The sequence below is a fragment of the Diplotaxodon limnothrissa genome, linkage group LG13, assembly GCF_057381915.1.
Source record: "Diplotaxodon limnothrissa isolate DT_005_m linkage group LG13, D_limnothrissa_male_GT1.1, whole genome shotgun sequence".
Classification (NCBI taxonomy): Eukaryota; Metazoa; Chordata; class Actinopteri; order Cichliformes; family Cichlidae; genus Diplotaxodon; species Diplotaxodon limnothrissa.
Window position 1 is genome coordinate 24,490,841 of NC_140608.1, and position 27,571 is coordinate 24,518,411.

The following is a 27,571-nucleotide window of genomic DNA, read 5'->3' on the forward strand; positions in this document are numbered from 1 at the left end:
TAATTAACAACTTTTTTTATAAGCAGGCTGCGATGACACTTCATCTGTGAGGGTAATTTTTTTTCTTTTTTAAAAAAAAGTCTTGTGATAATTGGTTTTAACACGATCAGAGTTTCTTGTGTGATCGATTCACACCTGAAATCGCCGTGGTGTTCCTTTTCGTTCTGTGCCTTGGAACTGCAGCTGGTGCCGCGTGAAAGCAAGAACCCACTCATTTGTGTCACTGCACATGACACGAGGGGGGTGGAGGTCAGACCCTTCACATAACTTCACACATAAGACAAATTTCATCCGGTTCAGCATTATGATAAAAGCTACAACACCACACTTGGTGGATGTTCATTCAACTTTTACAGCAAATGAACAAATCACCAGTACAGTGCTGTGCAAAAGTCTCGAGTCTTAATATTTTGCTGAGAAAATGAGAAATAGGTGCAAATTTAAATAGAAATTCAATGTATGAGGCAAAAAAAAAGACTTTGTACAATTCTAATTAGCTTGAAATTCAATATGACCACCTTTGTTGTTTAACTGTAGACACTCAGTGCTGTACCTTCCTCCTGACATCTTCCACACATGTTGATGATGATTTGAACCAGAGATTCTACATTTGGATTCATCACTCCATGAGACCTGTTGCTTCTGATTTTCAGTCTAGTTATTGTGTAATTTGGTGATGCAGCCTTTTCCCCGTTACCTTTCCTTGAGAATGATCTTCCGACAGCCACCCACTCCACTGAGGGTATTTCTGATGAGGCCTCAGTGAAACATAGATGGATCAACCAAAGCACCAGACACAGGTCTCAGGTCTGTGTCAAGTCTTTGCCGGGTTTCTATTTCCTAAGGAAGTGACTTTCAGATCCTCTCCACATGCTATTGATTTTGAAAGCTGCCACTTCTTCCGTCCCCGACTTGTCTAGGTTTCTCAGTTTTTCAAGGACACACTTCACACTGTCAACAAGTTTTCAGCTTGTTGGTGCAAAATAGCTACTTTATGCCTGTCAAACATATCTTTGACATTTTTCATAGATTAAAAGTACAAGTCTGGATCATTGGACGTAAAATACAAATATATAAGGAGCGGTTCCAGACATTTGTTCAGTACCATATGACACAAAAATACTTGTACTAAATATTCAGGCTTTCAGGTACATGCATCCAGCAAACTCAGTTAAATTATTTTGATTCGTCATAGATATGGTTGGAATAAAATCAAGAACAAGATCATCCCTAGTAATGAAAAATTAAATTGTACGTTTGGGTTTTTTAGCTTAGTTTTCTGACCTGACACTTTCCCATCTACCTGTGTGTGTTACTTTTATAACCTTCATTATAAAAGATTGGGACCTGATCCAAATTTTAGACAGCTGAGAACACCCAGCATCTTCTGTCAGTCTTTGGATTCCCTACTTGAATAGGTCGTCTGATCATCCTATCATTTAACCTGTCAGCGCTCCTGTTTGGAACATGTTTCCTTTCAGTCACCCAGTTGCAGCAGCTCATTAAGGTATGCACACTGTTTTAAAATGTATTTGCATATTTTGATTTGTGCAGATATTTGTATTAGAAATGCAAATTACAAGGTGATTCCTTGATCCCTACCACCAGTGGATTCAACAACAATAAACTTAGCTGTATGCAACATCACATTTACTGCAACGCTGCAAAAGCCAGATGCACATCTTCAAAGTGCGGTGATTGCATCCCCCCCCCTCCCAAAATGGGCTGCAAAACACAGCAAACAAATTTCACACGGGAGGCAGCACAGAGGTCCACAATAGAGCTTTATTTTGTCATTCATCAAAATAACAAACTTAGTATCTCTGCAAGCTACTGTAACAAACTCATCAGAAATAAAACAGAAAATAAGAGTCCCACACAGGTACACCTATTTACACCATGGTTTCTGATACATGTTCAGTCACCCACATCTTATGATTGGGGGCAAATGCCACGCAAGACATGAGGCAGTCAGGTCCTACATGGTGCTGTGCTGGCTCTAACACACGGCCTATGCAGTCAGATGGGCGAGCTGGACAGTACAAGGCTAATCTAATTTCGAGTACCATTGTGTGTACTTCAAAATAGAAGCCTTTGATCCCACTCAGTGCTTTTATTTTAATGACAATGCACATCTGACGTGAGCTTTTCTGAACATTAAGAGGCATTGGCTGATGCTCCTCAGTGCTGTGGGGAGGGGGGTTAACAGGGGGACTTGATTGGTAAACATCTCATGTATTCCAAGCAACAAGAAGAGAAAAAGAAAAAACCAAACCTATCAAAACTGGAGCATCCTGTCTTCAATACAAAATGGGAATTATTACAGGGTATACAAACTCAACAATCCATAACCGAAAACAAGACAATTTTCAAATATGGGTAGATTGTAAATTTTATCGGAAAAAAAAAAAATATACAACTTGGAATGGATTATTTGACCTGTGGTCATTTTAAAAAAAAAAAAAAAAAAAGAAAAGAAAAGAAAAGAAAAAAAAAAAAAGTAGTGAGTAAAACATTAAAAAGCATGGTAAAATTTGTCATTTTTCTGGTATATAGAACAGCAGATACAAAAAGAGTTTGTACGAGTACCTAGGAGATACACCCGTGTCATTTTTTTGCAGTAGTGCAATGCTGAGATTTCCATATATACTTTGTCCGTAGTCCATGCAGAGTTTCAACTTCTCTACATCGTTTCCATGCCAACAGTGTTGCCAAGTGACAACCAGCTGACAGGTTTCCAATGTCACCATGCGTGGAGGGGGCCCCGAGCACATAACAGGAAAATTCCAAGTTCTCCAGCTTCCAGGGGCCTCCACGGCATCTGGTTGTATGACCGTTCTGTCACTCCAAAACACCATGACAGCAAAAGAAAGGGACATGGGGACAAGAGCCTATGCAGTTTACATGCAGTTCCTTTGGACAGCAGAAGGGGCAGGGATGAATAGGGGCTATTAAGATTTTACAGATAAATTACACAAAGAAAAAAGGCAAATTATTTATATACGAAATCTGTACAAGGCCTTCACTTCGCCGTCATCATTTGTACGAACTCTGCAGGGTTGAAGAGGGGGAAAAAAAAAAAAAAAAAAAATTATAAAATTTTACATTTAAAATGTCAGCCCAAAATTTTTCCAAAAAACAAAAAAAAAAAAAAACAAACAAACACACAAACAAAAACAACAACCCCCCCCCACTAATAGAGAACTATATACCAACCTTCATAGTTGACCTGTCCATCCCCATCAATGTCTGCTTCTCTGATCATTTCATCCACCTCTTCATCAGTCAACTTCTCACCAAGGTTTGTCATCACATGGCGCAGCTCAGCAGCACTGATGTAGCCATTCCCATCCTGAGAAATCAGGTCAGTCAGTGAGCTCCCCTTCTTACAAACTACAGTGCATATGTACACTAGAGCGGCTGGATGCATTTACCTTGTCAAAGACACGGAATGCTTCTCTGATCTCCTCCTCGCTGTCTGTGTCCTTCATCTTCCTGGCCATCATGGTAAGAAATTCTGGGAAGTCTATCGTTCCATTTCCTGAAGAAAAGAAGTTTTTAAGAAGCAGCACATTTGAGCTACTGACATCTAGCACAGTGACTGTAAACTGCTGGAAGCCTTTGAGGTTTGATCGAGTTCTCACCATCAGCATCCACTTCATTGATCATGTCCTGCAGTTCTGCCTCTGTGGGATTCTGGCCCAGAGAGCGCATGACTGTGCCCAGCTCTTTGGTTGTGATGGTGCCATCTCCATCCTTGTCAAAGAGTGAGAAGGCCTCCTTGAATTCTAGTTGCAACAAAGAGAGTTGGCTTTTTAGTGAGGGGAAAAAACAAAACAAAAACCACACCTGTAAAGCAATTGGCAACAACTGGCAAGACACCACAACATCATGTCAAAGCCCACTTTTAAGACCAAGCTCATAATTGTATCATTAAATGTCCATATAAATCAACTCCGAGATACTGATGAGACCCTCTTGAGTTCCAACTACAAGTTTCTGGCTAAACAAGAGCACCGACCGCGAGGCGGAGCAGCAGAGGGCAAAGTTGTGCTACATCAACGACAAATGACAGCCCCGTGCAGCTTTGGTGGAGCCCTGAGGGATGACGAACAATGACACACTCATCAAGCGTGATGAGGCCAACGGGAAATGTGTAGTGGCGTGCAGCAGCTTGTCAGTGTCAGGAAAACTATGAACCTGCCCTGCCATTTCCAGGGTCAAACACATAGGGCAACACCCCTTTTTTGTTCTGACAGAGAGGGCCTGCTGTGCACAGCGGGAATATCAACAGGGACCGATTTCCGTGGGACAAGCCGCAGGTCATGCGGGAAGGTATAAGGAAGCCACTAAATCGTATGAATCATCTTTATAGACTTTACAGGCCTGCATTATTTACATAACACCTTATTGTAGCATACCAGCGCACCAAGCCCAGTATACTACCACAAATGTTCTTGTAGCACTCCCATTTCATGAGCAAGTACCTCACACCATACGCAAGCATATAAAGGTGAGCACCAACAGCTCGCCAGAACGCACAGCTCTTTCAGATTACATCATTTATTACATGGCAACCATGAAAATGCAAAGTTTTCCATGAGGGAGTCCTTAAGCGCTCCAGTGCCAGTAAGCAACAGCGGTTTCTTTCATTCCAGTTTTATGACCAGCAGGCTGCTCTGTGGAACGCCTTAAAAGGCAAAAGTATAAATCCACTGCAATGGGATGCAAAGATCCATAAGGTAGGCCACTTGCAGTTATGAGGAAAAGTAGAAGATCAATGCAGCCATGTCTTACCAGCAATCTGCTCTTCTGTAAGTTGATCAGCCTGCAATATACACGAACAAAAAACAGCTTTTAGTATGCCAGACAAGAAAAATAAAAAATATACACACGCCTCGCGTTACACTTAACCCCCCCATGCTGGTTTACGTGGATTCTCTCAAATCTACAGCCGCGTTTTGGCACAGCTGCTACAGCTGACGAAAATTATGTTATTACAACAGCAATATTTAGTACTACCAGTAAATTTGCACAAAGGCATTTTCTTGACTGTAAGCCAACACTTTGTCCTACAGAAGGAAAGAAAAAAAAAAAATCGCCACGCCATTGGCAATTGCGCGAAATATTAGAGCGATCTTCGAAGACCCCAAATTTGCGGTATAAAATTAATGTTGTACAATTTGGCGGTAAACGTTAGCTAGGCAGAGCCGCACTTAGCTAGCTACCATTACATGCCGGTTCATCAACTCAAGACAACGCCACACACGTTCAGCACAATGAGTGACTAATACAGCAAGTAATACCGCGTTTAGCAAATAGTCACAATACAGCTTACTCGGTTAAAGGATACTAGGCGGGACACTAGCTAGGACGCAGCTGAACTGCCATAAAAAGCAACGTTATTGGGACACTCGACGCACCATTTTAAGTGTAAATGCGTAAACGGTGCTCAACAGACGTTATACTTTCATTCAGACTAAACAGAAGCTTCCTCGGACGGGTTAGTTTTGCCTATCTACTGTAAAGAAGACGTTTACTCGGCTAGCAATGCGGTAGTTACAGCAGGCATTTTTGAGTTACGTTTTATTTCCGTTCATTCCGACCGGAAAAAAAAATAACGGGTTAGAGGTTTACGAACGGATCCAACCCGCAAATGAAAGCCAGTCTTATTTCCCTTACCATTTCGATGTAGATGTAGTGGCTGGTTCACGACAAATTCGTAATAACCCTAAGCCGAATAAGCTTTCAACACTCTCTATGAACACACTGACACAGAAGCAACTGGACTCGCCTTTAACGGCTATTCGAAACTCCTCCTCTTTTTTAATATCAATCCGCCAACTCGCCTCTTCTACAGGTCCCTAATTATTATTATTTTAAAAATCGTAATCGATATCTATACAGTAAGAACAAGAAACAAGTTAAACATTCATCTATGAATGCTGTGAAGGTTTCGGCTCTGATATTTATAATCACACCGCGTATCCCCTGCGGTCTACATAACGGCGGATTAATACTTTCTGCTACTACGTGATGGGGCACAAGCTGTAGCCGAAAGAAATCGCGCTTTCTGATTGGTTTGTTTGTACCTGCAATGCGTCACTCCCATGGTCTGCGCTGCCGCTGCATCTTATCCATAGACATCTCAGTCAGTGCCACAGGCACAGCAGACAAGCTTGTTGCATAGTGTGTATACATATGGGCAACGTCTTCAGAGAAGCACAATAACACAATTCTGATAAGTAATTAGCTACCAGTAAGAAAAATGATTACTTGTAAATGAGCTAGCACTGACCCAGTTTGTGCTTCTATTTATTCTATTACTGCAGTTTTCTCATTTCTGATTGCATTACTTATATTTTATTAGTGTGCTGATAGCCATGCTGTTTTAAATGGCTGTTACAAGGTTACCCCAGACTGATCCTGCGTTCCTCCTTTCTGCTGTGCAAGTGTTCATCACTTTGAATTTTATGCATAATTAGATGCAGCGTCAGGGATGGAGTGTTTGGGTCTAATAGTTAGGTGTTACAGCTCATGCATGTGTGCGAGTGTGTGCACTGTGCACATTTAGATGTGTAATATGTAAGTGGGTCTGTTGCTGTCAGATGATGCTCGGGTCTCATTGTGCTGCTGCTGGTGTGGATTGGAGTATCTGATAGCCTGATTGCTTATGCCTGACTGCTCTCCTGTCTCCCAGTGACCACCTGTCTCTACCCTGGCCCCGTGGGAGACGGCGGGGAAGAAGGTGGAGGAGGGTGGACAGAGATGTGTGAGGAGAAAGATTTGAAGAACAACTCTGGAATGTACTAGAATCTCCAATGTGCCTAAACAGCCTCAACCCCCTGCCTTTCTCCCAGTTCTTCTTATTATTAGAGACGAATGTCACACTATAAGCATAAGCAGAATTTGTCACATTTATATGGAAGAAATGATGACCCAGAGTGCTTTCCGATTCCATCTGGGCTGTTTACAGAAGTGCTGTTGATCGTGCCCTGTGAGCCGCTGAGCAGCCTCAGAATGAGCCGGCCAAGCCCACTCTACAATTGCGAAACAAAAAGTAACTAATCTGAATCGTACTGGATTCTTTTCATTGAACTCTGTTTTGTTATTTTCCCCTATTGAGGTTTTTGTCACTGTGCAGATTAGGCAATGCCAGAGGTGACGGCACAGAAGCCTGAATCGGTCACAAGAACCAGTTAAGCTGATCCATGTGCGATGACTGTACACTGAGGTGTACGAATTCACTTTGCGTCTCCTTAAAAACACTTGGCAAACAGGACAATGTGGACTTTTATGCACTTTTGTCAATGCCGCAGACATTTAACTGCTTTCAGCTCTCACGTTATTAAGGAACGTCAATGGGGAATTGCTCTAATAAGACCTTTTTAGACACAATGGTACACTGTTGGGCCATAAATATTTCAAAAACATAATAGCTTTCCACTTTGGCCTCCTGCCCCGGTTTCTATAGCTACACTTTATCTAATGTGCAGTATCGGCTGTTTGATTGGTTGATAAAGTGACTTTCAATGCCCCCCAGGTCTCAGAGCGCCTCGTTCCGGGTCAAAGGTATGTACGGGCTGGATTTTAATAAGGATTGGGCATACTGGAACTAAAGAGGTGTTACTTAATGGTCTATAAAACTTGAAACCAGGCTCCATGATGTAAGCCAAGCAGGCTTTAAAATGAACACTAGGCTTAACATGGAACACTATACAGTATTTGTTGCAGGCATGTTTTGGCATTATGGATGTTGGGTATCGTGTTAACTCCAGGGTATTATTTTTTTTATTATTTATTTAGTTGCTCAGATTAATCACAATGCTCAAACCACTGCAGGGCACTAGCACATATTACGTCTCCCCTCTTCTTATCAGCTCTGTGAATATGTAACTACCTCACGTATTGCTTTCTTATCAAACGCTGCCCAGCCCAGAGCTTGTTTTCTTTTTATAATACTGCAGTTTTCATTACTGTACTGCAGGGGTCAAAGTTCGCTTTAGTTCAGTGGAAATCAGCTCAAGTCAGCCCTCCATCTTCATTAATACATTGCTTCCCCCAACACGTTAATGCTCCTTCCCACTGACAGCAGTTAGCTTTAGAGGTGGGTGGATCGATCCAGATATTGATGGTATGGATACCAATGCTGCTATTGGTACTGGAATGATACCAGTACAATAGGAGGGATACTTTGTTCTATCCTCTAGGTTCAGTATGCAGCCCACTGAATTGTGTTAAATAAACTACCTTATTGGAAATGCTATTTATAGCCTATAGCATGTTTAAACAACAGAAGCGGACCCAAAGCGCTTTAAGAGACAGCCATTTACATCCTATGTGCTACCCCTGCGACAGACTGGTGATCTCTCCGAGCTGTACTCCGCGTCTTGCCCTATGGTAGCTGGCATAGGCTCTCAAACAAAACAGCTTTCAAGCAAGTTGTGCGAGGACTTTGAGGGATGTGAACCGCGGGTGACAAATATGAGACGATGTTTACCTGTGTAACCGAAAGACGCGGGCGCCATTTTTAATGGATGAGGATTTGTAATGCACCTGCTGTTTCAGTGCCAAGTGAGAGGATTGCCTTTCATGGCAGAGAATGGCTGTTAGCCGTGTGTCAAGCCAGTAGTGAAAAGAGTTTTTGCATCGTGTCAGCAACGTACACATCGGGCGCTGCACCTGTTTGCTTTGGAGAGCGTGTTAGAACATCTGAATGCAACTGTGTATGTTGACATGCAGGGATGGTCAAACAGCAGGGGGGAAGGGTGCGTTTTGTGCATGTATGTATTTTATTTTATCTTCTTATGAGGAGAAAATTCAAGGGAAAAACAAGTATCTCAACAAGGTGTCTGAAATAGCTTCACTGTTCCTTAGCACTGATTCTCACAGTATGTGGCTCTCTGCTGGAGGGATGGAGCACCATTTTTCTATAGTGTTTTGGTGAATTCTCTCCCAGAATGGGAGGCAGAGCCTTCACCTTTCAGGCCTCTCTTCTGTGGAGCCAGCTTCTTTAACTTTAGGCTTAAACTTTCCTTTTTGATAAAACAAGTAGTTAGCGCTGGATCAATGACTCCGAACCCTCAGTAAGTTAAGTCTAGGCTTATATGCTGATATAACGAGTGGTTCTTCTTCACTCACCTCTTATTGCTCACTATGCATATACATCACTTTGCACTTAATCATTAGTTACTATTACTCTCTGTCTCTTTTTCACAGCGTATCTTTTGTCCCGTCTTCCTCGCCTCACCCCCAACCAGTTGTGGCAGATGGCCGCCCCTCCCAAAGCCTTGTTGTGCTGGAGGTTTCTTCCTGTTAAAGGGGAGTTTTTCCCTCCCACTATTGCCAAGTGCTTGTTCACAGGGAGCTGATTGTTGGAGTTTTCTCTCTATTATTGTAGGGTCTTTATCTTATAATATAAAGTAATTTGAAGTCACTGCTGTGATTTGGTGCCATACAACTAAAACTGAACTGAACTGCATCACTGGGTGTTCAAGCGGGTTGAGATCGGTTTCCTGCAAAGATCATGACACATGGAAGGGACCGCTGTTAGCAGGATAGAAAGAGAAAAAAGGTGACTACTTGGAATATCTCTCTATTGATTTACAGCATTTCCCTCTAATTAAAACCCTCCCATGCCATAGATACATGTCACTGTACTTTGACCCCTTGTTAGGAACAAAGGTTTGGGTTTTTCCTTTAATCTGTCACCTGTCTGTACATCTGACCAGCCTCTGCAAATAATTCCTGATTACTAGCAATAGTTCCCAGCACACAGTGGCCAGACATCTGGTCCATTCAGTAATGCTGGAAACCACTCCCTGTCAGCAAGAATGGCTTTATAGCCATTCAATAAGGGTATTAGCCATATAAGGTCTAACAATGGGCTAGCCGCTCATGAGTCAATCCCATAGGGCACCCTGGCCTACCTGTTACTGAGAAAAGACTTGTTTTTCAAAATTACATCATGAGGCAGAAATGATTAATGGCTTCAAATCGTATAAGAGGATATAGTGTTAAGCATGCACTTAGTTTCCTACCCCCTCCTCCCGAAATGTGTTACTGTTTGTAAAGCCTGGCACTAAATCAAGTGGAATGCACCCCCCTCCACCAAAAAACAAAACCTGCACATGCTAGTAGTTTTATTTGATAGGATCTGAAGGACAAAACCACTTACTGGCTGTCACTACAGTCACTACAGTTTATCTTTACTCGCTGGCTTTTTATTTTCCCTCCTGCAATTCCCCCACCCGCCCGCCCCAACACAAACTCTTTCCTTGACTCTGTCTAACTCTGCCCTTCTCCCTTCCACCCTTTCTCTCACTGGCTCGCCTCCAGGTTGTCTGCTGCAGAGTTCAAACACTGCAGCCTTCAGCAGCACAGTGCTGCTTGGAACCATCCAGAAAGGTGGCACTACAAAGCTCCGATGCCAAGGTGAATTCATCCTCACAGGTGCTACCCGTGCTTTCGCACAGGGGTCGCAGGGGTCAGGAGCTCAGCTTGTTGTCTGTGCTTCTTTCTTTCCAGAAGTTCCCCGTACAAATGTTCTGTGTAGTGTGGGTGTAATCTCAGTTTACTCTCTCAGTCAGCCCTGTAGAAAGTGAAACCAGAGGAATCAACGAGCATCACAGAGGTTAGGCAGGGGCATTTCTGTGCACGAGCACCTTCTCTGGTGTGCAAAAGAAGTGACGGGGTAGAGAGTTGCAGCAGCTCTCGCGTCCTTGACCCTTGCTGGAGTGCGGGCCAAGTCTGTCTCCGCAGTGGCAGGGACCTGCAGGGCTGCCTCGCTCCATGCCCCCTCTCAGATGATCTCATTCTGCAGGGGGTAGCTCTCTCTGCTGCATGCTGCAGCCGCTTCCAGATGAAGGCTGCAGAACAGGTGTCAGGCTGTCTGTGTGTGCGTTTATGTGAAGCTGTGGGAGTGCTGTTTCTGCTCAGACCCAGCTCGTAAACAAATGTGATTGAGCCAGTTTGTGTGGAAAGTCTCAGCTCTGACCCCTGGTGGTAGGAGCAGGAATTGCATGAAGAGTTGTGAAAGGAATACTAATCAAATGCAATCCTGGAAAATAACTGTCTATTTCGCTAAGTGCTGTATAGAAATATAAGTATGAGGTTACTTTAATTTACATTAGGATACAAAGATATAGTTAATAAACAGTCAGAAAGGGAGCATTAAGCCTGTAAGTACTTATTTTATTTAAAGTACACTTTGTGGATAATACTTTGGAACTTTTACTGAAGGTTTTTACAAAACTTTATGTACATGCAGTATTACAGAGTACCTCTCCTTTCAGTTCAACATATTAACTAACAAGCATACAAATCTTTTAACTGCCGATTGGTTGAGTAGGTGTGGTTCTTTGTTACAGGCAGCAAAGATTAAACTGCTACAGGACTGTTGTGGTTGTTTAGACTGTCCACTTGTTTAAATAACATAAAACCCATGTCCCCAAAGGCTGACGCCCTTATTACCATCCATGGCATAAAATACATAATCAGCTAAAATTTAGACCTTTTTTGACCAACACTATCCTGCTTATACGCTAATACATAATGAGTTGTTTTACTCTGAAAATTCACTCATAGAATTCAAATTTAACTTACTTCCATGAACACTGTGAATGAAGAAAAGCTCATTTTCAATTCTCCTAACTGTGCACACAGGCTGGACAGAGTACTTCCACCACAGTTCAGATGCTTATTGATAACTTAATGACATCTCCTAATTAACTGGCACTGTTGCTTTAGCTTTGAATGATGCACTAATTGTAATTATTTCAATGTGATATGGTGACTATAATGGCTAATGTCCTCTTTTCTCATAAAGTGCTTGATTTAAGAATGTGAGCAACCCGCCTATATTACCTTTAAATGTTTAAGGAAACACTTCTTTTCACTTCTTGTTTTTCCCGTCTTCCTTCTCTCACCCCAACCAGTCACGGCAGAGAGCCCCCCCCCCCGAGCCTGGATCTGCTGGAGGTTTCTTCCTGTTAAAAGGGAGTTTTTCATTCCCACTGTCGCCAAAGTGCTCATAGGGGGGGTCATATGATTGTTGGCTTTTTCTCTGTATGTATTATTGTAGGGTCTACCTTAGGGTCTACGTTGCCTTGAGGCAACACTGTTGTGATTTGACGCTGTATAAATAAAACTGAATTGAATAATTGAATTCTATTAGCACGATCCAGCTGTCAGCAGCTTCAGTATGACTCGTATCAGCTGGCAAGAGGATGTTTGCACATCTGTACTATCCTTAGCCAAACAATCATTTTGTACCCAGCATTATAAAGTGACATGATTGATGCAATAGCAAAATTCATTGCATCCACCCTTTCCGCTCTTGAAACAATATCACAGGGTTGCTAAAGTGGCATTTTATTTAGACTTAGAAATGGTTCTTACTTGCAGAGTCTGGGAGGTTTTATGACTGACAGCTTCCAGCTGCAGCACTGAATCACTCTTGCTTTGTCAAATTTATTGGGACACAGTCAATCAATAAACAATAAAGGGTGTCACTTTCACAGCAGATAAATACCTTTTAAAAAACAGCGACATCTACTTTTCATGGATTGAAGTCTCGGCAGAATAATAACACAAATTGAATTCATTGTGTTTTACTGGGTATGAGTGCTGCTGGTTTTGTCAGTAGGGATTAATTTTACTTAATTTATTGTGAGCAGATCCTGACATCGGGTATTCTGACAAATGCTAATGTTGCTATCAAACAAGCTGTTGGCGTTGGATCAGCTGGAAACCAAGGACCACTGCAGTGGTTTACTTTTCATCAGCGTCTCCAGCCAAGAGGTTGTCGAATTCTGCTGGGTAAGACTCTGACTCTAAACTGTCGATCTTGGCACATCCTTCACTGGATCAATGGAGAGGATTGGAAATAACTGTCTTTTAAAGTCACTCGGGTTTGATTACTTCTTTGTGATGGGATAAATCAAAATCTGTCATCTCAACATTTTTAAACACCTAATGATTAGCCACAACATTAAAACCACTGTTAGGGAAAGTGACAGCCCTCTGGCATCCCTGGGGCGTGAATTAGTGATGTTTATCATACAGGACTAATTTGCGCTCATTCTCCTTTGCATGGATGCCTTGACGCATGTAGCATAAGAGACACTGAGCAGCCATCCCCTGTCGCTCGTCATGTGTCAAAAACATAGCTGGGGGGTACGTTTTAACCAAAACCACCATCTCTTCCTTAACCCTAACCAACCAAGTTGTTTTTACAGAATAAACTGAGTGGAAGTGAAAGCAACAAGCACGGAGGAACAAATAAGTGCAAAACCAGCGCTCAATTACACCTCATGCTTACAGTGCATCAAGATGAGAAGACACTAGAAATGAACAACATTCTGCCCCAGCACCTCACCGACGGCAGCCTCCTCCCCAGCAGAAAAATACACCATGACTTCACAGCAATTTCTTAAAGATAACAACAAAAAGAGGCTGACCCATAGTTTCATACTCCACAGAGTCCACAGGATGCCCTAAAACAGCCCACAGCCGCAATGATCCACAGCTGAGACCACAAGACGCCTCATCAAGAGGTCCCATGTCGACGCGCTGATGGCTGAGAGGTGATCTGGGGCACGAGGGTGGCATACACAATTGTGTACTGTATGTGGTTTTAATGTTGTGGTTGATAAGATGCAAATGTGCGTGAGATGTATGCAGCTGTAAGCGTGTGCTATCTATGGCGCTGCCTTGGTACGTAGTTGTCCAGGATTCGAGGGCTGCAGTGAGTAATGTACTGCAGAGCCGGGTCTGAATAGTTGAAGGGTGGAGGGTTGTACTGCTCCGGGATGTAGTTTGGATACAGGTGGGGGATTCTGAAAGAAAACACACAGGCCAGTCATACTGAAGAAGTAAACATGAAATCACCGCAGTCTACAGGTCATGATTCTGTATTCATATGTGCATTTTTCCAGACAAGGAGATGGTGGCAGAGTCTTGGATTAAATGGGTCCATATGTAGTACAGCCTGGTTGCAGCATCGACCTCTATCGATAGCAGGTGTTCTCTGTAGATTCTACTGTATTTTCTTCTAATCTGATTAATACCCGTCCACGTTTCCACACAATAGACAATAATTTCAGTCAAATTTATGGAAATGTTTGGATGGGCAGCAGTTGTTGTGGAATACTCACTGACTCATGCATATTCATGCAGGCTCCAGCACAGTGTTGAAAGAGGTTGAAATCTGGGGCTAAAGCTGATTAAAAACATGAAACACACATCCCGAATGGCTCTCTAGATTCACCGTCGTCTGATTAGCCATTCACTGGTGTCTGATGGTATATAATTACAGTTGTTCTTTGTGCAAATATGTATATCCTCAATGATAATGAGGTACAGGCTGTGGAACCTGCTGTACCATGAGTCATTCTGTGAATAACAGACCCAAAACAAAAACACATATCTTGCCAAGTGATTCTTTGTAATGCTGCCAATTGAATGTGCAAACCTCCTCAGATCCTTTGTTTGTTTCTTTATTAGAGTTAATTTTGTGATATTGCTCAGTCTAAACTGCAGTCGGAGTGTTGAAATGTTATATCCAGAGCTGATTTTATAAGATATTTGATGCAGCCTGATGGAAAAAGTGAAAAGAAGGAAATAAAACTATAGCTGCTCTATCATAAGGACTACAATGGTATTATTAAGTAATCCAAGTATCTGTTTTTCTCTGAAAACATGATAACTACCTCCCTGGATTTTTATTGTTCACTTTACTTTAACAATCTCAGAATGCTTGTACCGTCCCCTCCCTGTCTCTTGGTAAATGGCAAACGTCAGACTCTTATATAGTGCTTTTCTACTCTCGGAGTACTCAAAGTGTGCATACAACATGCCTCATTCACCCATTCACACCAACTCATACAATATATCCTCAAGTGCAATCTCACCAATTGCACTTCAGTGAATGCATTCACACTCTGACGGACACATCGGAGAGCAACTTGGGGTTAGTATCTTGCCCAAGGATATTTGGCATGCAGACTGGGGAAGCCAAGGATCGAACCACCAACCTTCCAGTCAGTAGCTGATCTGCTCTACATCCTGGGCCTCAGAAAACCAACAGCAAGCCACTCTATTACCTTGTTTGGATGCTCTACGTCCGTGCGGAAGTCATAAACAGATCTGCGGTGCACTTTTTAACGCACACACACACACACAGATATATATTTAATATTTATCTGGATATATCAGGTCATCGAAAGGACTACATAAAAAACACATAATATAAAAAGCTTAAAAAGATCAAAAACTACAGTTTTTGTTGTTGGTTTTTTTTGAAGAAGACATTTCAAAATACAGTTTTTTCCCCCCACACTATAAGGCACACTGAAAATCCTTTAATTTTCTCAAAAATCAACAGTGTGCCTTATGTATTAATTCTGGTTGTGCTTACTGACCTCGAACTGATTTTATGTGGTACTTTGGTAAGCTATGAAGCCGCACCGCTAGATTGTCGGAGCATTACTGCTACTATAGTCAGGAGTCTTGCAGAGTAATACCTACTGTGCTTCAACATAATATTATGGTGTGTGTATAAGGACCCCGAAATGGCACCTGTTAAGAGACACGCTGAAATTCCCCAACTGTCAAACTCAGACACTGAAGATGAAGAATTTGATGGATTTGTGGAAGAGGAATGAACTGAAAAAGCGAGTGTATTGTTCTACACTTTTTGTGTTACAACTGAACAATGTTGAGAGTTATTTTGAATCAGTTGAATAAAGTTCGACTTATCTGACAGTTTTGTTTCGCTTTATGCGCCTTATAATCCGGTGCGCCCTGTAGTCCAAAAAATAAGGTGTAAATTGTAACTTTCTTGCTTTCTTTCCTGGAGCACTCTGTGAACCAGAATCTAGCAACTAGCAATAAATAAACAAACAAAAACATGTTTGGGAATTTGAAGTCATTTCCAGTCCATTGAGATGAAAAAACTAAAGTCAATATTTTAGATGAAAAATACACAACCTAAAAGTCAGTTGCATGAATTAAAGACAAAGCAAGCTCATAAAGAAAGCGCAAATAATGTGTGTCTTCCTCACAGCTCTAATTCCCTGCACCTGTGAACCAGTTTTCTTATTTTGGCTGCTCATAAAGAAGGGGAAGGGGTTATCTGTCTCACCCTAGCGCTAGCATCCTCCTTCACTACATCTATGAATCTTCACTGTGGTCTTCGCTTTCTCTTCCTGCCTTGCAGCTCCAGCTTCAACATCTGTTGTTCAATACAGGGAGTGCAGAATTATTAGGCAAATGAGTATTTTGTCCACATCATCCTCTTCATGCATGTTGTCTTACTCCAAGCTGTATAGGCTCGAAAGCCTACTACCAATTAAGCATATTAGGTGATGTGCATCTCTGTAATGAGAAGGGGTGTGGTCTAATGACATCAACACCCTATATCAGGTGTGCATAATTATTAGGCAACGTCCTTTCCTTTGGCAAAATGGGTCAAAAGAAGGACTTGACAGGCTCAGAAAAGTCAAAAATAGTGAGATATCTTGCAGAGGGATGCAGCAGTCTCAAAATTGCAAAGCTTCTGAAGCGTGATCATCGAACAATCAAGCGTTTCATTCAACATAGTCAACAGGGTCGCAAGAAGCGTGTGGAAAAACCAAGGCGCAAGATAACTGCCCATGAACTGAGAAAAGTCAAGCGTGCAGCTGCCAAGATGCCACTTGCCACCAGTTTGGCCATATTTCAGAGCTGCAACATCACTGGAGTGCCCAAAAGCACAAGGTGTGCAATACTCAGAGACATGGCCAAGGTAAGAAAGGCTGAAAGACGACCACCACTGAACAAGACACACAAGCTGAAACGTCAAGACTGGGCCAAGAAATATCTCAAGACTGGTTTTTCTAAGGTTTTATGGACTGATGAAATGAGAGTGAGTCTTGATGGGCCAGATGGATGGGCCCGTGGCTGGATTGGTAAAGGGCAGAGAGCTCCAGTCCGACTCAGACGCCAGCAAGGTGGAGGTGGAGTACTGGTTTGGGCTGGTATCATCAAAGATGAGCTTGTGGGGCCTTTTCGGGTTGAGGATGGAGTCAAGCTCAACTCCCAGTCCTACTGCCAGTTTCTGGAAGACACCTTCTTCAAGCAGTGGTACAGGAAGAAGTCTGCATCCTTAAAGAAAAACATGATTTTCATGCAGGACAATGCTCCATCACACGCGTCCAAGTACTCCACAGCGTGGCTGGCAAGAAAGGGTATAAAAGAAGAAAAACTAATGACATGGCCACCTTGTTCACCTGATCTGAACCCCATTGAGAACCTGTGGTCCATCATCAAATGTGAGATTTACAAGGAGGGAAAACAGTACACCTCTCTGAACAGTGTCTGGGAGGCTGTGGTTGCTGCTGCATGCAATGTTGATGGTGAACAGATCAAAACACTGACAGAATCCATGGATGGCAGGCTTTTGAGTGTCCTTGCAAAGAAAGGTGCCTATATTGGTCGCTGATTTGTTTTTGTTTTGTTTTTGAATGTCAGAAATGTATATTTGTGAATGTGGAGATGTTATATTGGTGTCACTGGTAAAAATAAGTAATTGAAATGGGTATATATTTGTTTTTTGTTAAGTTGCCTAATAATTATGCACAGTAATAGTCACCTGCACACACAGATATCCCCCTAAAATAGCTAAAACTAAAAACTACTTCCAAAAACATTCAGCTTTGATATTAATGAGTTTTTTGGGTTCATTGAGAACATGGTTGTTGTTCAATAATAAAATTATTCCTCAAAAATACAACTTGCCTAATAATTCTGCACTCCCTGTATATCTGCTACCCCTCCTCTTCAAATGTCCAAACCATGTCAACCCTTTCTAACTTTCTATCCTTTTGTCATTAACCGCCCTTAATACTCGTCTGCATCCACTCCACCCCATCCACACTGTCTTCATTGTGCATTGCATCTGTTGCTTTGGATGGTTGACCCCAGCTATTTAACTCATCCATCTTTACTACCTCTAGTCCTTGCACGTTCACTGTTACATGACTTTAGATACTGCCGCCCTCTTATTCACATACATGTATTCAGTCTTGTTTCCACTGCCTTTCATGCTCTCAAATTACAATGTGATCTGTGAACATCATAGTCCATGGACACACCCTTCTGACCTCATGCCTTCGTTAGTCTAACAGTGACCACTCTGAAGCCTGTGCCCCCAGTGCCCAACACCTACATCTAACATCAACATGTAACAAAATTCGATACCTGATATACTGGGTATATTTTCAATACCAAATTATACACAAAGCTAGCAGCTAGCAGTTTCCCCATTGCCTGCCTTCATGCTAAGCTACGTTCCTGCTCTCTGTAACTTCATATTTACCACACAGATATAAACGTAGTAACTTTCTCAGGTAAGTCAGCACACAAGAAAATAGTAGTCAGTAGTTTCCCTTTCAAAAAAGGTTTAAGCTATTTCTTTAAAACAGGAGCATCAAACATAAGACCCGGGGTTAGATTTAGCCCACAAAAGACTCCAACTGGAAAATGTTAAGAAGGGTAGAGATTTTGGACTTCTAACTGTGTTTTCATAAGTTTTACAGGTTTTCCTACTGATCAAGACCTCCCACGTGGTCATTCATACTGCACTAAAGCAACTAAAGAATAGGTTAAAAAACAAAAATTATTCTGTGAATTAGCAAAAAACTAGCAACCAAACTTTTGCTGTAATTTTATACATCTATTTTAGATACATTTGGTCCACCATGTAAAATGAGTTTGACATCCCTGCTTTAGAACATTGCAATAGCTGACTGATTCACAATGCTGTTTTAGACATTTTGCTGAAAGCCAACATTGTCTCTAATTATAAATAAAACCTGAATGATTTGTTCCACCGATGAATGTTCTCCCCCCATCAATACACTGGTTTAGGCTTTATTGTACCCGTAACTATTCCTCAGTGTTACCCAAGTGCAGTTTCATAACTCGGCCCAAAGCTGTTAGTAGGAAGTGTCTTTGTTTAATATAGCAGTAGAGTGGGCAGTCTGTACTCCAACTGAGAAGTTAAATAGGAGGACGACAGTGCTGCAGCAGCAGAACAGCAGACAGGATTTAAAGCCTTCAAGTTGCTGCAGAAGATTGTCTCTGGGCAGACCTACTTGACTACTGTACCTTGAAATGCACAGTGTGTAACTGTGTTTGTGCGCAAGCAGTGTATGTGCGTGTTGGCCCGGTCACTCCTTGCAGCAGTATATCTTTTGATGACCTGCAATAAACCTCGTTTCACCCTGCCCAAAGGAGCTGCTGACCCACCTGAAAGCGTGTTTTATATTTATTCATTAGAGTTTTAGTGCCCCACGAAGGTCTGGCTAATTTGTAGGCTTTGTCTCAGCACAGCTTTTGTGAGGCTGTAAAGCTCATTACAGACCAGAACACATGAGGCCTGATGCATGGTGCTCACTGTGCGCCAGGAGACAACAGTGTCATATGAATGAAAAAAAAGAAACACTGGAAATTAACGCCGCTATTCTTGGATCTTAAAGGGCAGTGAGTTCATGGAACATTAATTCTTAGCTATCAAAATGTAGTGTTAGTCAATGAAAACACTAACTTTTATACTTCAGTTTGCATTCATGTTATGTATAAATTTAAAACTGTATATAAGCTCGTGTCACTCACTCTCCAGTAACAGTCTTCTTGCGGCAGCAGAAGACGCAGGCCAGAACAGCCAGGAGCAGCAGCAGCAGCAGAGGGATGCAGATGCCCAGAACCAGCCCCAGGACCAGGTCTACCTCTGTGTCTCCCACTCGGCCTCTTTCTGTAATAGATCAGCCACTAATGAGCCAAATAAAAAACTTTGTCTTGTCTTTACAGGCCCGTGATCTCTCAGCCTCAGACACAACACATACAACTCAGTAAAAGGAAGACGAGTGAGATTTCTATCAAACAATGGTTGCTATGCAACCTGAGCAGCGTTTTGAAGGTTACTAATTTGGTAACTTGATGTAGAACCAGGACGGACACAAGATGCTCACCTATGATGCAGGACTGGCGTTTATTCACGTCAGTCTCGTTGCAAATACACCGATAGCCACCGTAGGTGTTGGTGCACAGAGCAGGGTGGTCACACTTATACTCGTTACTACTACACTCATCCACGTCTGTAGGCAGGGAAACAGTCTTACTAACACTGTTATGCTTCTGCTAATAAAATACACAAAAATACACGCATAAATATCCAAATAATGACGTCAGAGTATGTATGTGTCGTCCATGCAACAGCGTTTATGCTAATGTCTTTAATGCTGAACTCCAGTTGAGTAGATTTTTTGTGTGATTAAAAGTTAAAAATAATCTTTATTTATCTTGTGCCATGTCTCCGTGCAGCTTTCCAGTTCATCGTCTGTCTTAAACAAGCTGTGTGCATATAAACCAACTTTCTTCTGATTAGCTTTCCCTCACAAACAGAAGGCTGGATGGGTGTGGCTTCTCTGCTTGCAGCTATATTATTGACATCTTACAGAAACAAGTGGGCTAAAACCTTTGAGAAACCTGGAATTTAGAGGAGTCTGAAGCCTGAACTCTTGCATGCTCTGACCTCATTACTTGAAACTTTGGCTGTGTTTATAATCGGCATCCACACTAGTAACAGCGCATATACAGATAAAAGATATTTTACCATTAACTTCTATGGCATGGATGCCATAGTGGCTGCTGATTCTGGTCAGGTAGTCTGTGATGTACCAGTGGGGGGTGTCACTGGACACTTTGATTCGATATTCGAGCACATCTGGTGTGAATCCCTGATTGATCTCGGTGATGTTATAATACTTGTTTGTAAAACCTCTGGTTAACATCTCATTCAACTGAGAGAAAAAAGAGATTATGATTGTAAACTACTGATAAACCTGTATTACTGTTACAGATGAACGTGTTACCAGACATCTCTGATGTACAAACACACCTGTTGGATCCCACCAGCTGCGTTCTTTTTCCAGGTCACAGAGACATTGAACATGTTATAGCCTGTCGGCAGAAAGAGCAGCTTTAAGCATCTTTGCTATAATAATTTTCCATAAAACACCAGAGGAACAGGTGAGCTGTGATGAAGCTACAGGGGAAACTATATGGGTGCGCTTACCTGGGGGATTAGGAGAGTCACCTGCAGAGAAACACATTAGCTGAGTTATAATAAACCAGCAGGTATGCTCTGCTGTAGAGCACAACTACAGTTTTTACATATGCAGAGACTACAGCAGCTTCAATTTGTGCCTTTCTGAGTGTGGAGGTGATTGTAATACTCCATCACTTTTAAGAGAGTCAGTTTCATCAATAGGTTGTACATAAATGATGGAAGTAGGCACCATGAGTTAGAGCATATTTAGAAAGTGTCATGGTCATAATCCAGTTTTGGATTCCTGTTTTGATTCCTGAATTCAGCTGCACAGTGCAGTATGTAGAGCACTATATCTCTAAGATTAGGTTTAAAACTTTCCCTTTTGATAAACCATAGAGTTAGATCAGGTGACCCTGAATCCTCATTTAGTTACGCTGCAATATATCTATTTTGCTGGGGGTTTCCTCTTCATTCACCTCTTTTCTCTTGGTGTTTATATGTCACTATGCATTTAAACATTAGTTACTATTAATCTCTGACTCTCTTCAACAGTGAGTCTTTTACCCTATCTTCCGCTCTTCACCCTCAAACAGTCGCAGCAGATGGCCCCGCCCCTCCCTGAGCCTGGTTCTTGTCACAAAATTAATATATTGTTAGTGCTTATTTAGTGCTTATTGTTACTTGCTTTTAATATAGTTTGCTTCCAGTCTAAAAGGGCCAACTCTGAGTAGAATCCGAGCCAAAAGTACTGACAGGAAACTGCATGCTTTTGCAGAGAACAGGAAGTTTTAGCGCAGAGCTGCACAGGCATATTAATAAACCAGAAACAAAAAGCGGAACTAAGTAAACTGTGTGTCGGTGTGACGTAGTGCAGAAATACGGATTTAGCTGGCAAAGAATTCAGACCTGAGCGTGTGTGTTCGTGTGTTCGGGTCTCCATTTCCGGAAATGCAAAATAAAGATTATTTTTTCTGCTTGACCACTCTGAGTTCAGTCTTTCTCTGTCGCCAAAAGAATTCAAAAGAACGGAATTTAATATTCTGCTGGAGGTTTCTTCCTGTTTAAAGGGAGTTTTTCATTCCCACTGTCGCCAAAGTGCTTGCTCATAGGGGGTCATGTGATGGTTGGCCTTTTCTCCGTATGTATTATTGTAGGGTCTACCTTACAATATAAAGCGCCTTGAGGCAACAGTGTTGTGATTTGGCGCTGTATAAATAAAACTGAATTGAAGAGTTGAATTCCTTTAGCATGATCCAGCTGTCAGCAGCTTCAAAATGAGTCGTATCAGCTGGCAAGAGGATGTTTGCACATCTGTACTATCCTTAGCCAAACAATCATTTTGTACCCAGCATTATAAAGTGACATGGGCTTTCTCATAGAGGGTTGTCTGAATGTTGGAGTTTTCTCTCGAATATTGTAGGGTTTTTACTTTACAATATAAAGCACCGTGGGGCAACTGCTGTTGTTTTGATTTGGCCCTTTATAAATAAAACTGAATTGAATTGAACTGAATAGCAAATAGGTCCTGGATTTAAATCCTCTGTTGTATTTATTACATGTGGAGTTCCCATGTTCTCGCAGGTATTCTAGCTTCCTCCTATGCACAGACCAATGACATGTATGTCAGCTACATCTGTAGATGTGAATGTGAGCATGAATGCTCATTTGTCTCTTGTGATAGCCGACAGACTGGTGACCTCCCCTAGCTGGGATAGGTTCCAAGTAAAAGATGATAAATGGTTTGGATTCATTTGCTTTTTCAGGGTTGTTGAAGCTTTTTGAATCTAGTGCGTGTACATTTATTTGATTTCCTGCTGTAACTTTAGAGGTATTATAGTAACTACAGTGGAAGCTATGTGTTGAACACCTGTTAAAGTTTCCACAGTTCAAAGAAAGTTTAAAAGGGTCATCAAAAAGAGGAAGTACTCTTTGTCACTAACTAGTCATTAACCAACTCACTCGCTAAGTAAAAACTTCTCCATATGAAACTGGTTAAGATCTCATTAAGACATAGAAAAACCTATTTAGTTTTTTTATTTTTTCTCAAGACAATTTTTTCTTATAGGTTAAATAAGTGCATTGTGTCAGCCTCTACACTTATAAGTGTAAATATTAATATTAAATATAATGTCTGGGGCTTGCTATTTGTGCGCAAAACTGTTTATTCCTCACATTACACAACTGACAAATTACACACCTGTCTAGAGCTACATGAGTATCTGCAAACTGTCATCTGACTCACTCTAATGCATTTATGGACATTTAGACTTTGACTGCCACAATAGTCCACTACATGTGAGGGTGAACGTACCACATCCTTTATCATCCTTGGAGTTTTTATATCTGCAGATGCATTCATAGGTGCCAAGCTTGTTCTTACACTCATACTTGGCATTTTGACAGTTCTGAATCTCTTCGCACTCGTCTTCATCTATAATACAGACACAAAGAATGAAGTGAAGACGTTTTAAAAAGCTGCATTATTATTCATGCTCGAGTGCTGAGTGCTCACTACCTGTGCAGTTGTGTCCATCTCCATTAAAGCCTTCCATACATGTGCAGGTGTAGCTCTGTTTTGTGCTGTTGCAATAAGCATATTTGTGGCAGGGGAAGGGAAAAGGAGGGATGCACATGTCTGGGAAAAGGAAGGTGCAGGGTGAAATTATGGGGTCAGTCATGGTGGTTTTTAGAAGGTGATCATGTGTTGACAAGTAAAAAAAAATCTACATACTACTTTCAAAGCACTTGTATCCTTTTTTCCCATTAGCGAAAGTGTTATCAGGACATTCACCACAGGTGAACTGGCCAGACTCTGATCGGCACTGCACTCCTCGGAAGCAGGGCTCGCCTCGACATAAATCTGTAGTGTTCTCACAGAATTTCCCACTGAATCCCGTTGGACACAGACACCCCACCACCTGGAAGGTTAGGCACATTGTAGATCACACATAGCGTTCCTATTTCACCACAAAGCTGCCCTCCCTTTCAATAAACTAACTTTCTTCAGATTGGTTGCCCTTTCCTTAAGAAGGTCCAAACCACAGACTGTAAATAAAACACAGTTGTGGCTACTGTGAGGTTGCCCACTGGTTTCAGGACTGGACTGGACATTTTGAAGGAGGTATTTAGTCTTTTCAGGGAAAAAACAACCTAGAAGAGAGTGTAGTGCTAAGCTATCAGCTAACTAGTGAGCATGGTTAGCGAGCATGGTTAGCACGCTCCATAAAGTGTATGCCTCTATTGCACAGGTCCAAATTCCTGTTAAACAGTTTAGAAACCCAAGCACTAATTTTTGAAGAGTCTGTATCAAACATCAAGCCATGTTTTTGGTCAGTTAATAATGCTAAAAGGCATTAACAGCAGAAACATAGTTGAAGTGTCCAGTTGAGTGACTTAAGTTAGCAGAGGTATTAACAGACAGCTATTAGCTACAGTCAGTGTTGCCAAGTCCTCAGTAAGGAAAATCACTATTGGTTGTCCTAAAAGTCACTAGAAGTTGCTAAATGACATCATCGCCTAATTTGCATAGTTGGTCATGCTAATGTAATTGTAACCTACGTTGTAGGAGAGAAAAATAACGTCGTGGAAGAGACATAAAGTGAATAAAAAACATCCTAAATGCATTTAGAATTATTTAGAACTACAAATTAAATTTCTTTTAGTAATTATTGTTTTTTTAATGTAACAATTCCAACCTTGCTCCTTTATCAAGGCTTCCACCGGCAAAAGTTACCTGAAAAAGGCACTCTGGTGGAGTTACTTTGTGTGTGTGTGTGTGTGTGTGTGTGTGTGTGTGTGTGTGTGTGTGTGTGTGTGTGTGTGTGTGTGTGTGTGTGTGTGTTTATAAGCAGTTCTAAACCTTGTGATCCACAAAACGGCATAACAGTAAAAGAACTGACTGCGTTTTCTTTTACAGCGGCTTCGCTCATGCGCGATTCATTTGCAGTTTGGACCCACAGGTGTGAACATCTCCTGCCCTCATAGCAGCTGGGGGAGGACTATCCTCTGCCCGTGAGCGCTTTGGCACGGGTGAGGTGCCCACGGCAGCACCGCTGCTTGTTGGGAAGAGCGATATGCGCTTTCACGTCAAAAGGTCGTCATAAATAAGTCTCCAATAACACCAGAAAAAGTAGCCAGATTTGTCGCTAGTTGCTAAGGGGGTCTGAAAACCCACTAAATATAGTGACAAAGTTGCTAAGTTGGCAACACTGGCTACAGTTGCCTGTGTTGTGACTAGAGATGGCACGATACCACTTTTTTTATGTCCGATACCGATATCATAAATTTGGATATCTGCCGATACCGATATGAATCCGATATAGTGTTTTTTAATCAACAAAACTGTTTTTTAAAATATCTTGCTGCATTTTGCAAGTCTGCAAGTTCATACTCAAGTTTAAAACAACAACTACACTAAAGCTATTCTGTTATACCTGTATACAAAAAAAATATTTCATAGTTCAGCAATACTGATCAATCTAATAAACTTAGACCTACACCATCCTCCCTATTCTGGTATTTTAAAGAGTACTTAGCGTAAATATTCAGCAACCTAACTAATAGGGTTCCAACTCCCAGCAACAACAAAAATAAATAAATAAAAAATAGGGAACCACCCCTCACGCGCCACCTCATGATGCTTAATCGACGTAATCAACCTTAATTTGATGCAGTGTGAAAAAAAATGCACAGAAATCAATTATTTTTCAAGAAAAATTAAATAGATTCAACATCTTTCTTCAACAAAATTGCAGACTGCACAGATGGTACCTTCCCAAAGTAAAAAGTACTATAGCTTACTAGGGTATATATATTAGACTTAATAGTCACTATATACAGTAATTGACTTCTATTCATTTTACATCAAATTAAAACTTTGTGTGTCAGATAATTATTTATTAAAAGCTAGACATTTTAAATGAGAATAAGAAAGAAAAGTATGTCTTTGTGCCCCCTTTTCCCTGTTCATGCCCTATCGGCCCCCCTGGCTAAACTTTGCTAGATCCGCCCCTGCACAGTTACCAGCGTCAGCTACGTAGAAAAAGATCCTGGTGTAGAAAGTAATAATAAATAAATTCTAACAACAGCTTATCAAGCTTAAACGTTCTGCTGTTGTTCAGCCGCTGGTTTCCTCTTTCTGGTGCAAAGTGGGCCAAAAACAAAGACGGACTCGCGACAGAAAAGCCGATCAGCTGATCATTTAAGCAGTTTCACGATTGAAGTAGCAGCCGGAGAGCGAGAGGCAGTCGCTCGTTAAGCTTAACGCAGGAATGCTTTACAAACATTCAGAGATGGACTTACACACTTGCTTTACTTCTCTCGGGGATAACTTTGTCGGAGATGAAATGCCAGGTTGCTAGCGAAGCTCCAAATGCTATCCAGACCACAGGTCCCGCATGCCACAGCCACTCTATCACGTGATGCATACTGCTCCGACGTGCTAACGTTCTGAGGTGAGTTACGGCATGTTGCAAGTTTTGTGAGGTGCTTTCGTGATATTTAATGGATCGGATTACATTTTTTATTTTTCTCCGATATCCGATCCAGTCATTTAGGTCAGTATCGGACCGATACCGATACGTAATATCGGATCGGTCCATCTCTAGTTGTGACACCTCCTAGTCAAAGAGTAGGAGGATATAAATACATATATTTTTGTTCGTTTAGGGATGATTAACATTCAGTATACTATGAGTTCTTGTCAGGGCTGCCGCTACATCATCTTCAGTTACACCTGCTTATCGCTGTTCAAAGTTGACACTGGCACAAAGCTGCAATTTTGTAAACAGAAATTATGAATGCCATGACAAGAAATGCTGCAGTTAGATGAAAGTGTCAGCTCAACTGAGACAATAGAGCACCTGAAACTTTCCCTGCAGATGGTTTTCAGTGATGCTGTCATACTGGCACGTTCCTCCGTTGAGGCAGTTGCAGACACGCAGGATGGGAGTGAAGAGGGAGCTGCCCAGTTTGTCACTGACCTTGATGCTCAGCTGGACAGGCTGGGTACTTAGAGGGGTCCAAGTCAGGTAGCCATTACCTGGACAGGAGAGAACACAAGAGGCTGTAAACACCTACATCACTGAAACAGCATTTCATATTTTTTCATGTTTTGTGTATTTTGTGTCTTGTGCTCGTCACTCTCAGCATTACAGTCTACTGACTCAGCTCTGAAATGTCCCATCTGCTGACAGACTGCACTGCCGGCTACAGCGGCAGCCTCTCCATCCCTCTAACAAATGTCAACATGTCATCTGTTGACGTTACGGAGAGTCTGAGTAGGTGTCTCACCGCTGTTGATCGAAGCTTGGGGAGGCCTGGGTAAGAGCAGCGAATAAGTGATGTTGTCTCTGTTGGCATCCTCAGCGATGATCTGAACGCTGACCTGGGATTTGACCTGAGAGCGGATCACTGTGGGCTGTGTCACTATGGGAGGCATGTTACCTGCCAGATCACAAAAACACTGTATCTAATTAT

The 27,571-nt window shown here is 41.8% G+C and overlaps 2 protein-coding genes across 2 annotated transcripts in view; both read right to left on the minus strand.

Moving 5' to 3' along the window:
* Nucleotides 1-1,771: 1,771 nt before the first annotated feature.
* Nucleotides 1,772-5,779, minus strand: calm2a (calmodulin 2a (phosphorylase kinase, delta)). The gene is made up of 6 exons (XM_085368926.1): nt 5,683-5,779; nt 4,798-4,828; nt 3,645-3,788; nt 3,435-3,541; nt 3,217-3,352; nt 1,772-3,051 (listed from the first exon to the last, which is right to left on the minus strand). Exons 1-6 carry the CDS (start codon nt 5,683-5,685, stop codon nt 3,023-3,025), a joined length of 450 nt encoding a protein of 149 aa, XP_085225052.1. The 5' UTR covers nt 5,686-5,779; the 3' UTR covers nt 1,772-3,022.
* A 7,917-nt stretch (nt 5,780-13,696) lies between these two features.
* Nucleotides 13,697-27,571, minus strand: part of LOC146620353 (uncharacterized) — a 39,584-nt gene continuing 25,709 nt past the window's right edge. The window contains exons 18-28 of the mRNA XM_085369882.1: nt 27,386-27,538; nt 26,956-27,134; nt 23,826-24,012; nt 23,610-23,729; nt 23,406-23,525; nt 21,119-21,139; nt 20,942-21,003; nt 20,657-20,843; nt 20,013-20,138; nt 19,657-19,795; nt 13,697-13,838 (exon numbers count right to left, since the gene is read on the minus strand). Of these exons, the coding sequence (XP_085226008.1) occupies nt 13,697-13,838; nt 19,657-19,795; nt 20,013-20,138; nt 20,657-20,843; nt 20,942-21,003; nt 21,119-21,139; nt 23,406-23,525; nt 23,610-23,729; nt 23,826-24,012; nt 26,956-27,134; nt 27,386-27,538 (1,436 nt within the window). The remainder of the gene's footprint in view (nt 13,839-19,656; nt 19,796-20,012; nt 20,139-20,656; nt 20,844-20,941; nt 21,004-21,118; nt 21,140-23,405; nt 23,526-23,609; nt 23,730-23,825; nt 24,013-26,955; nt 27,135-27,385; nt 27,539-27,571) is intronic.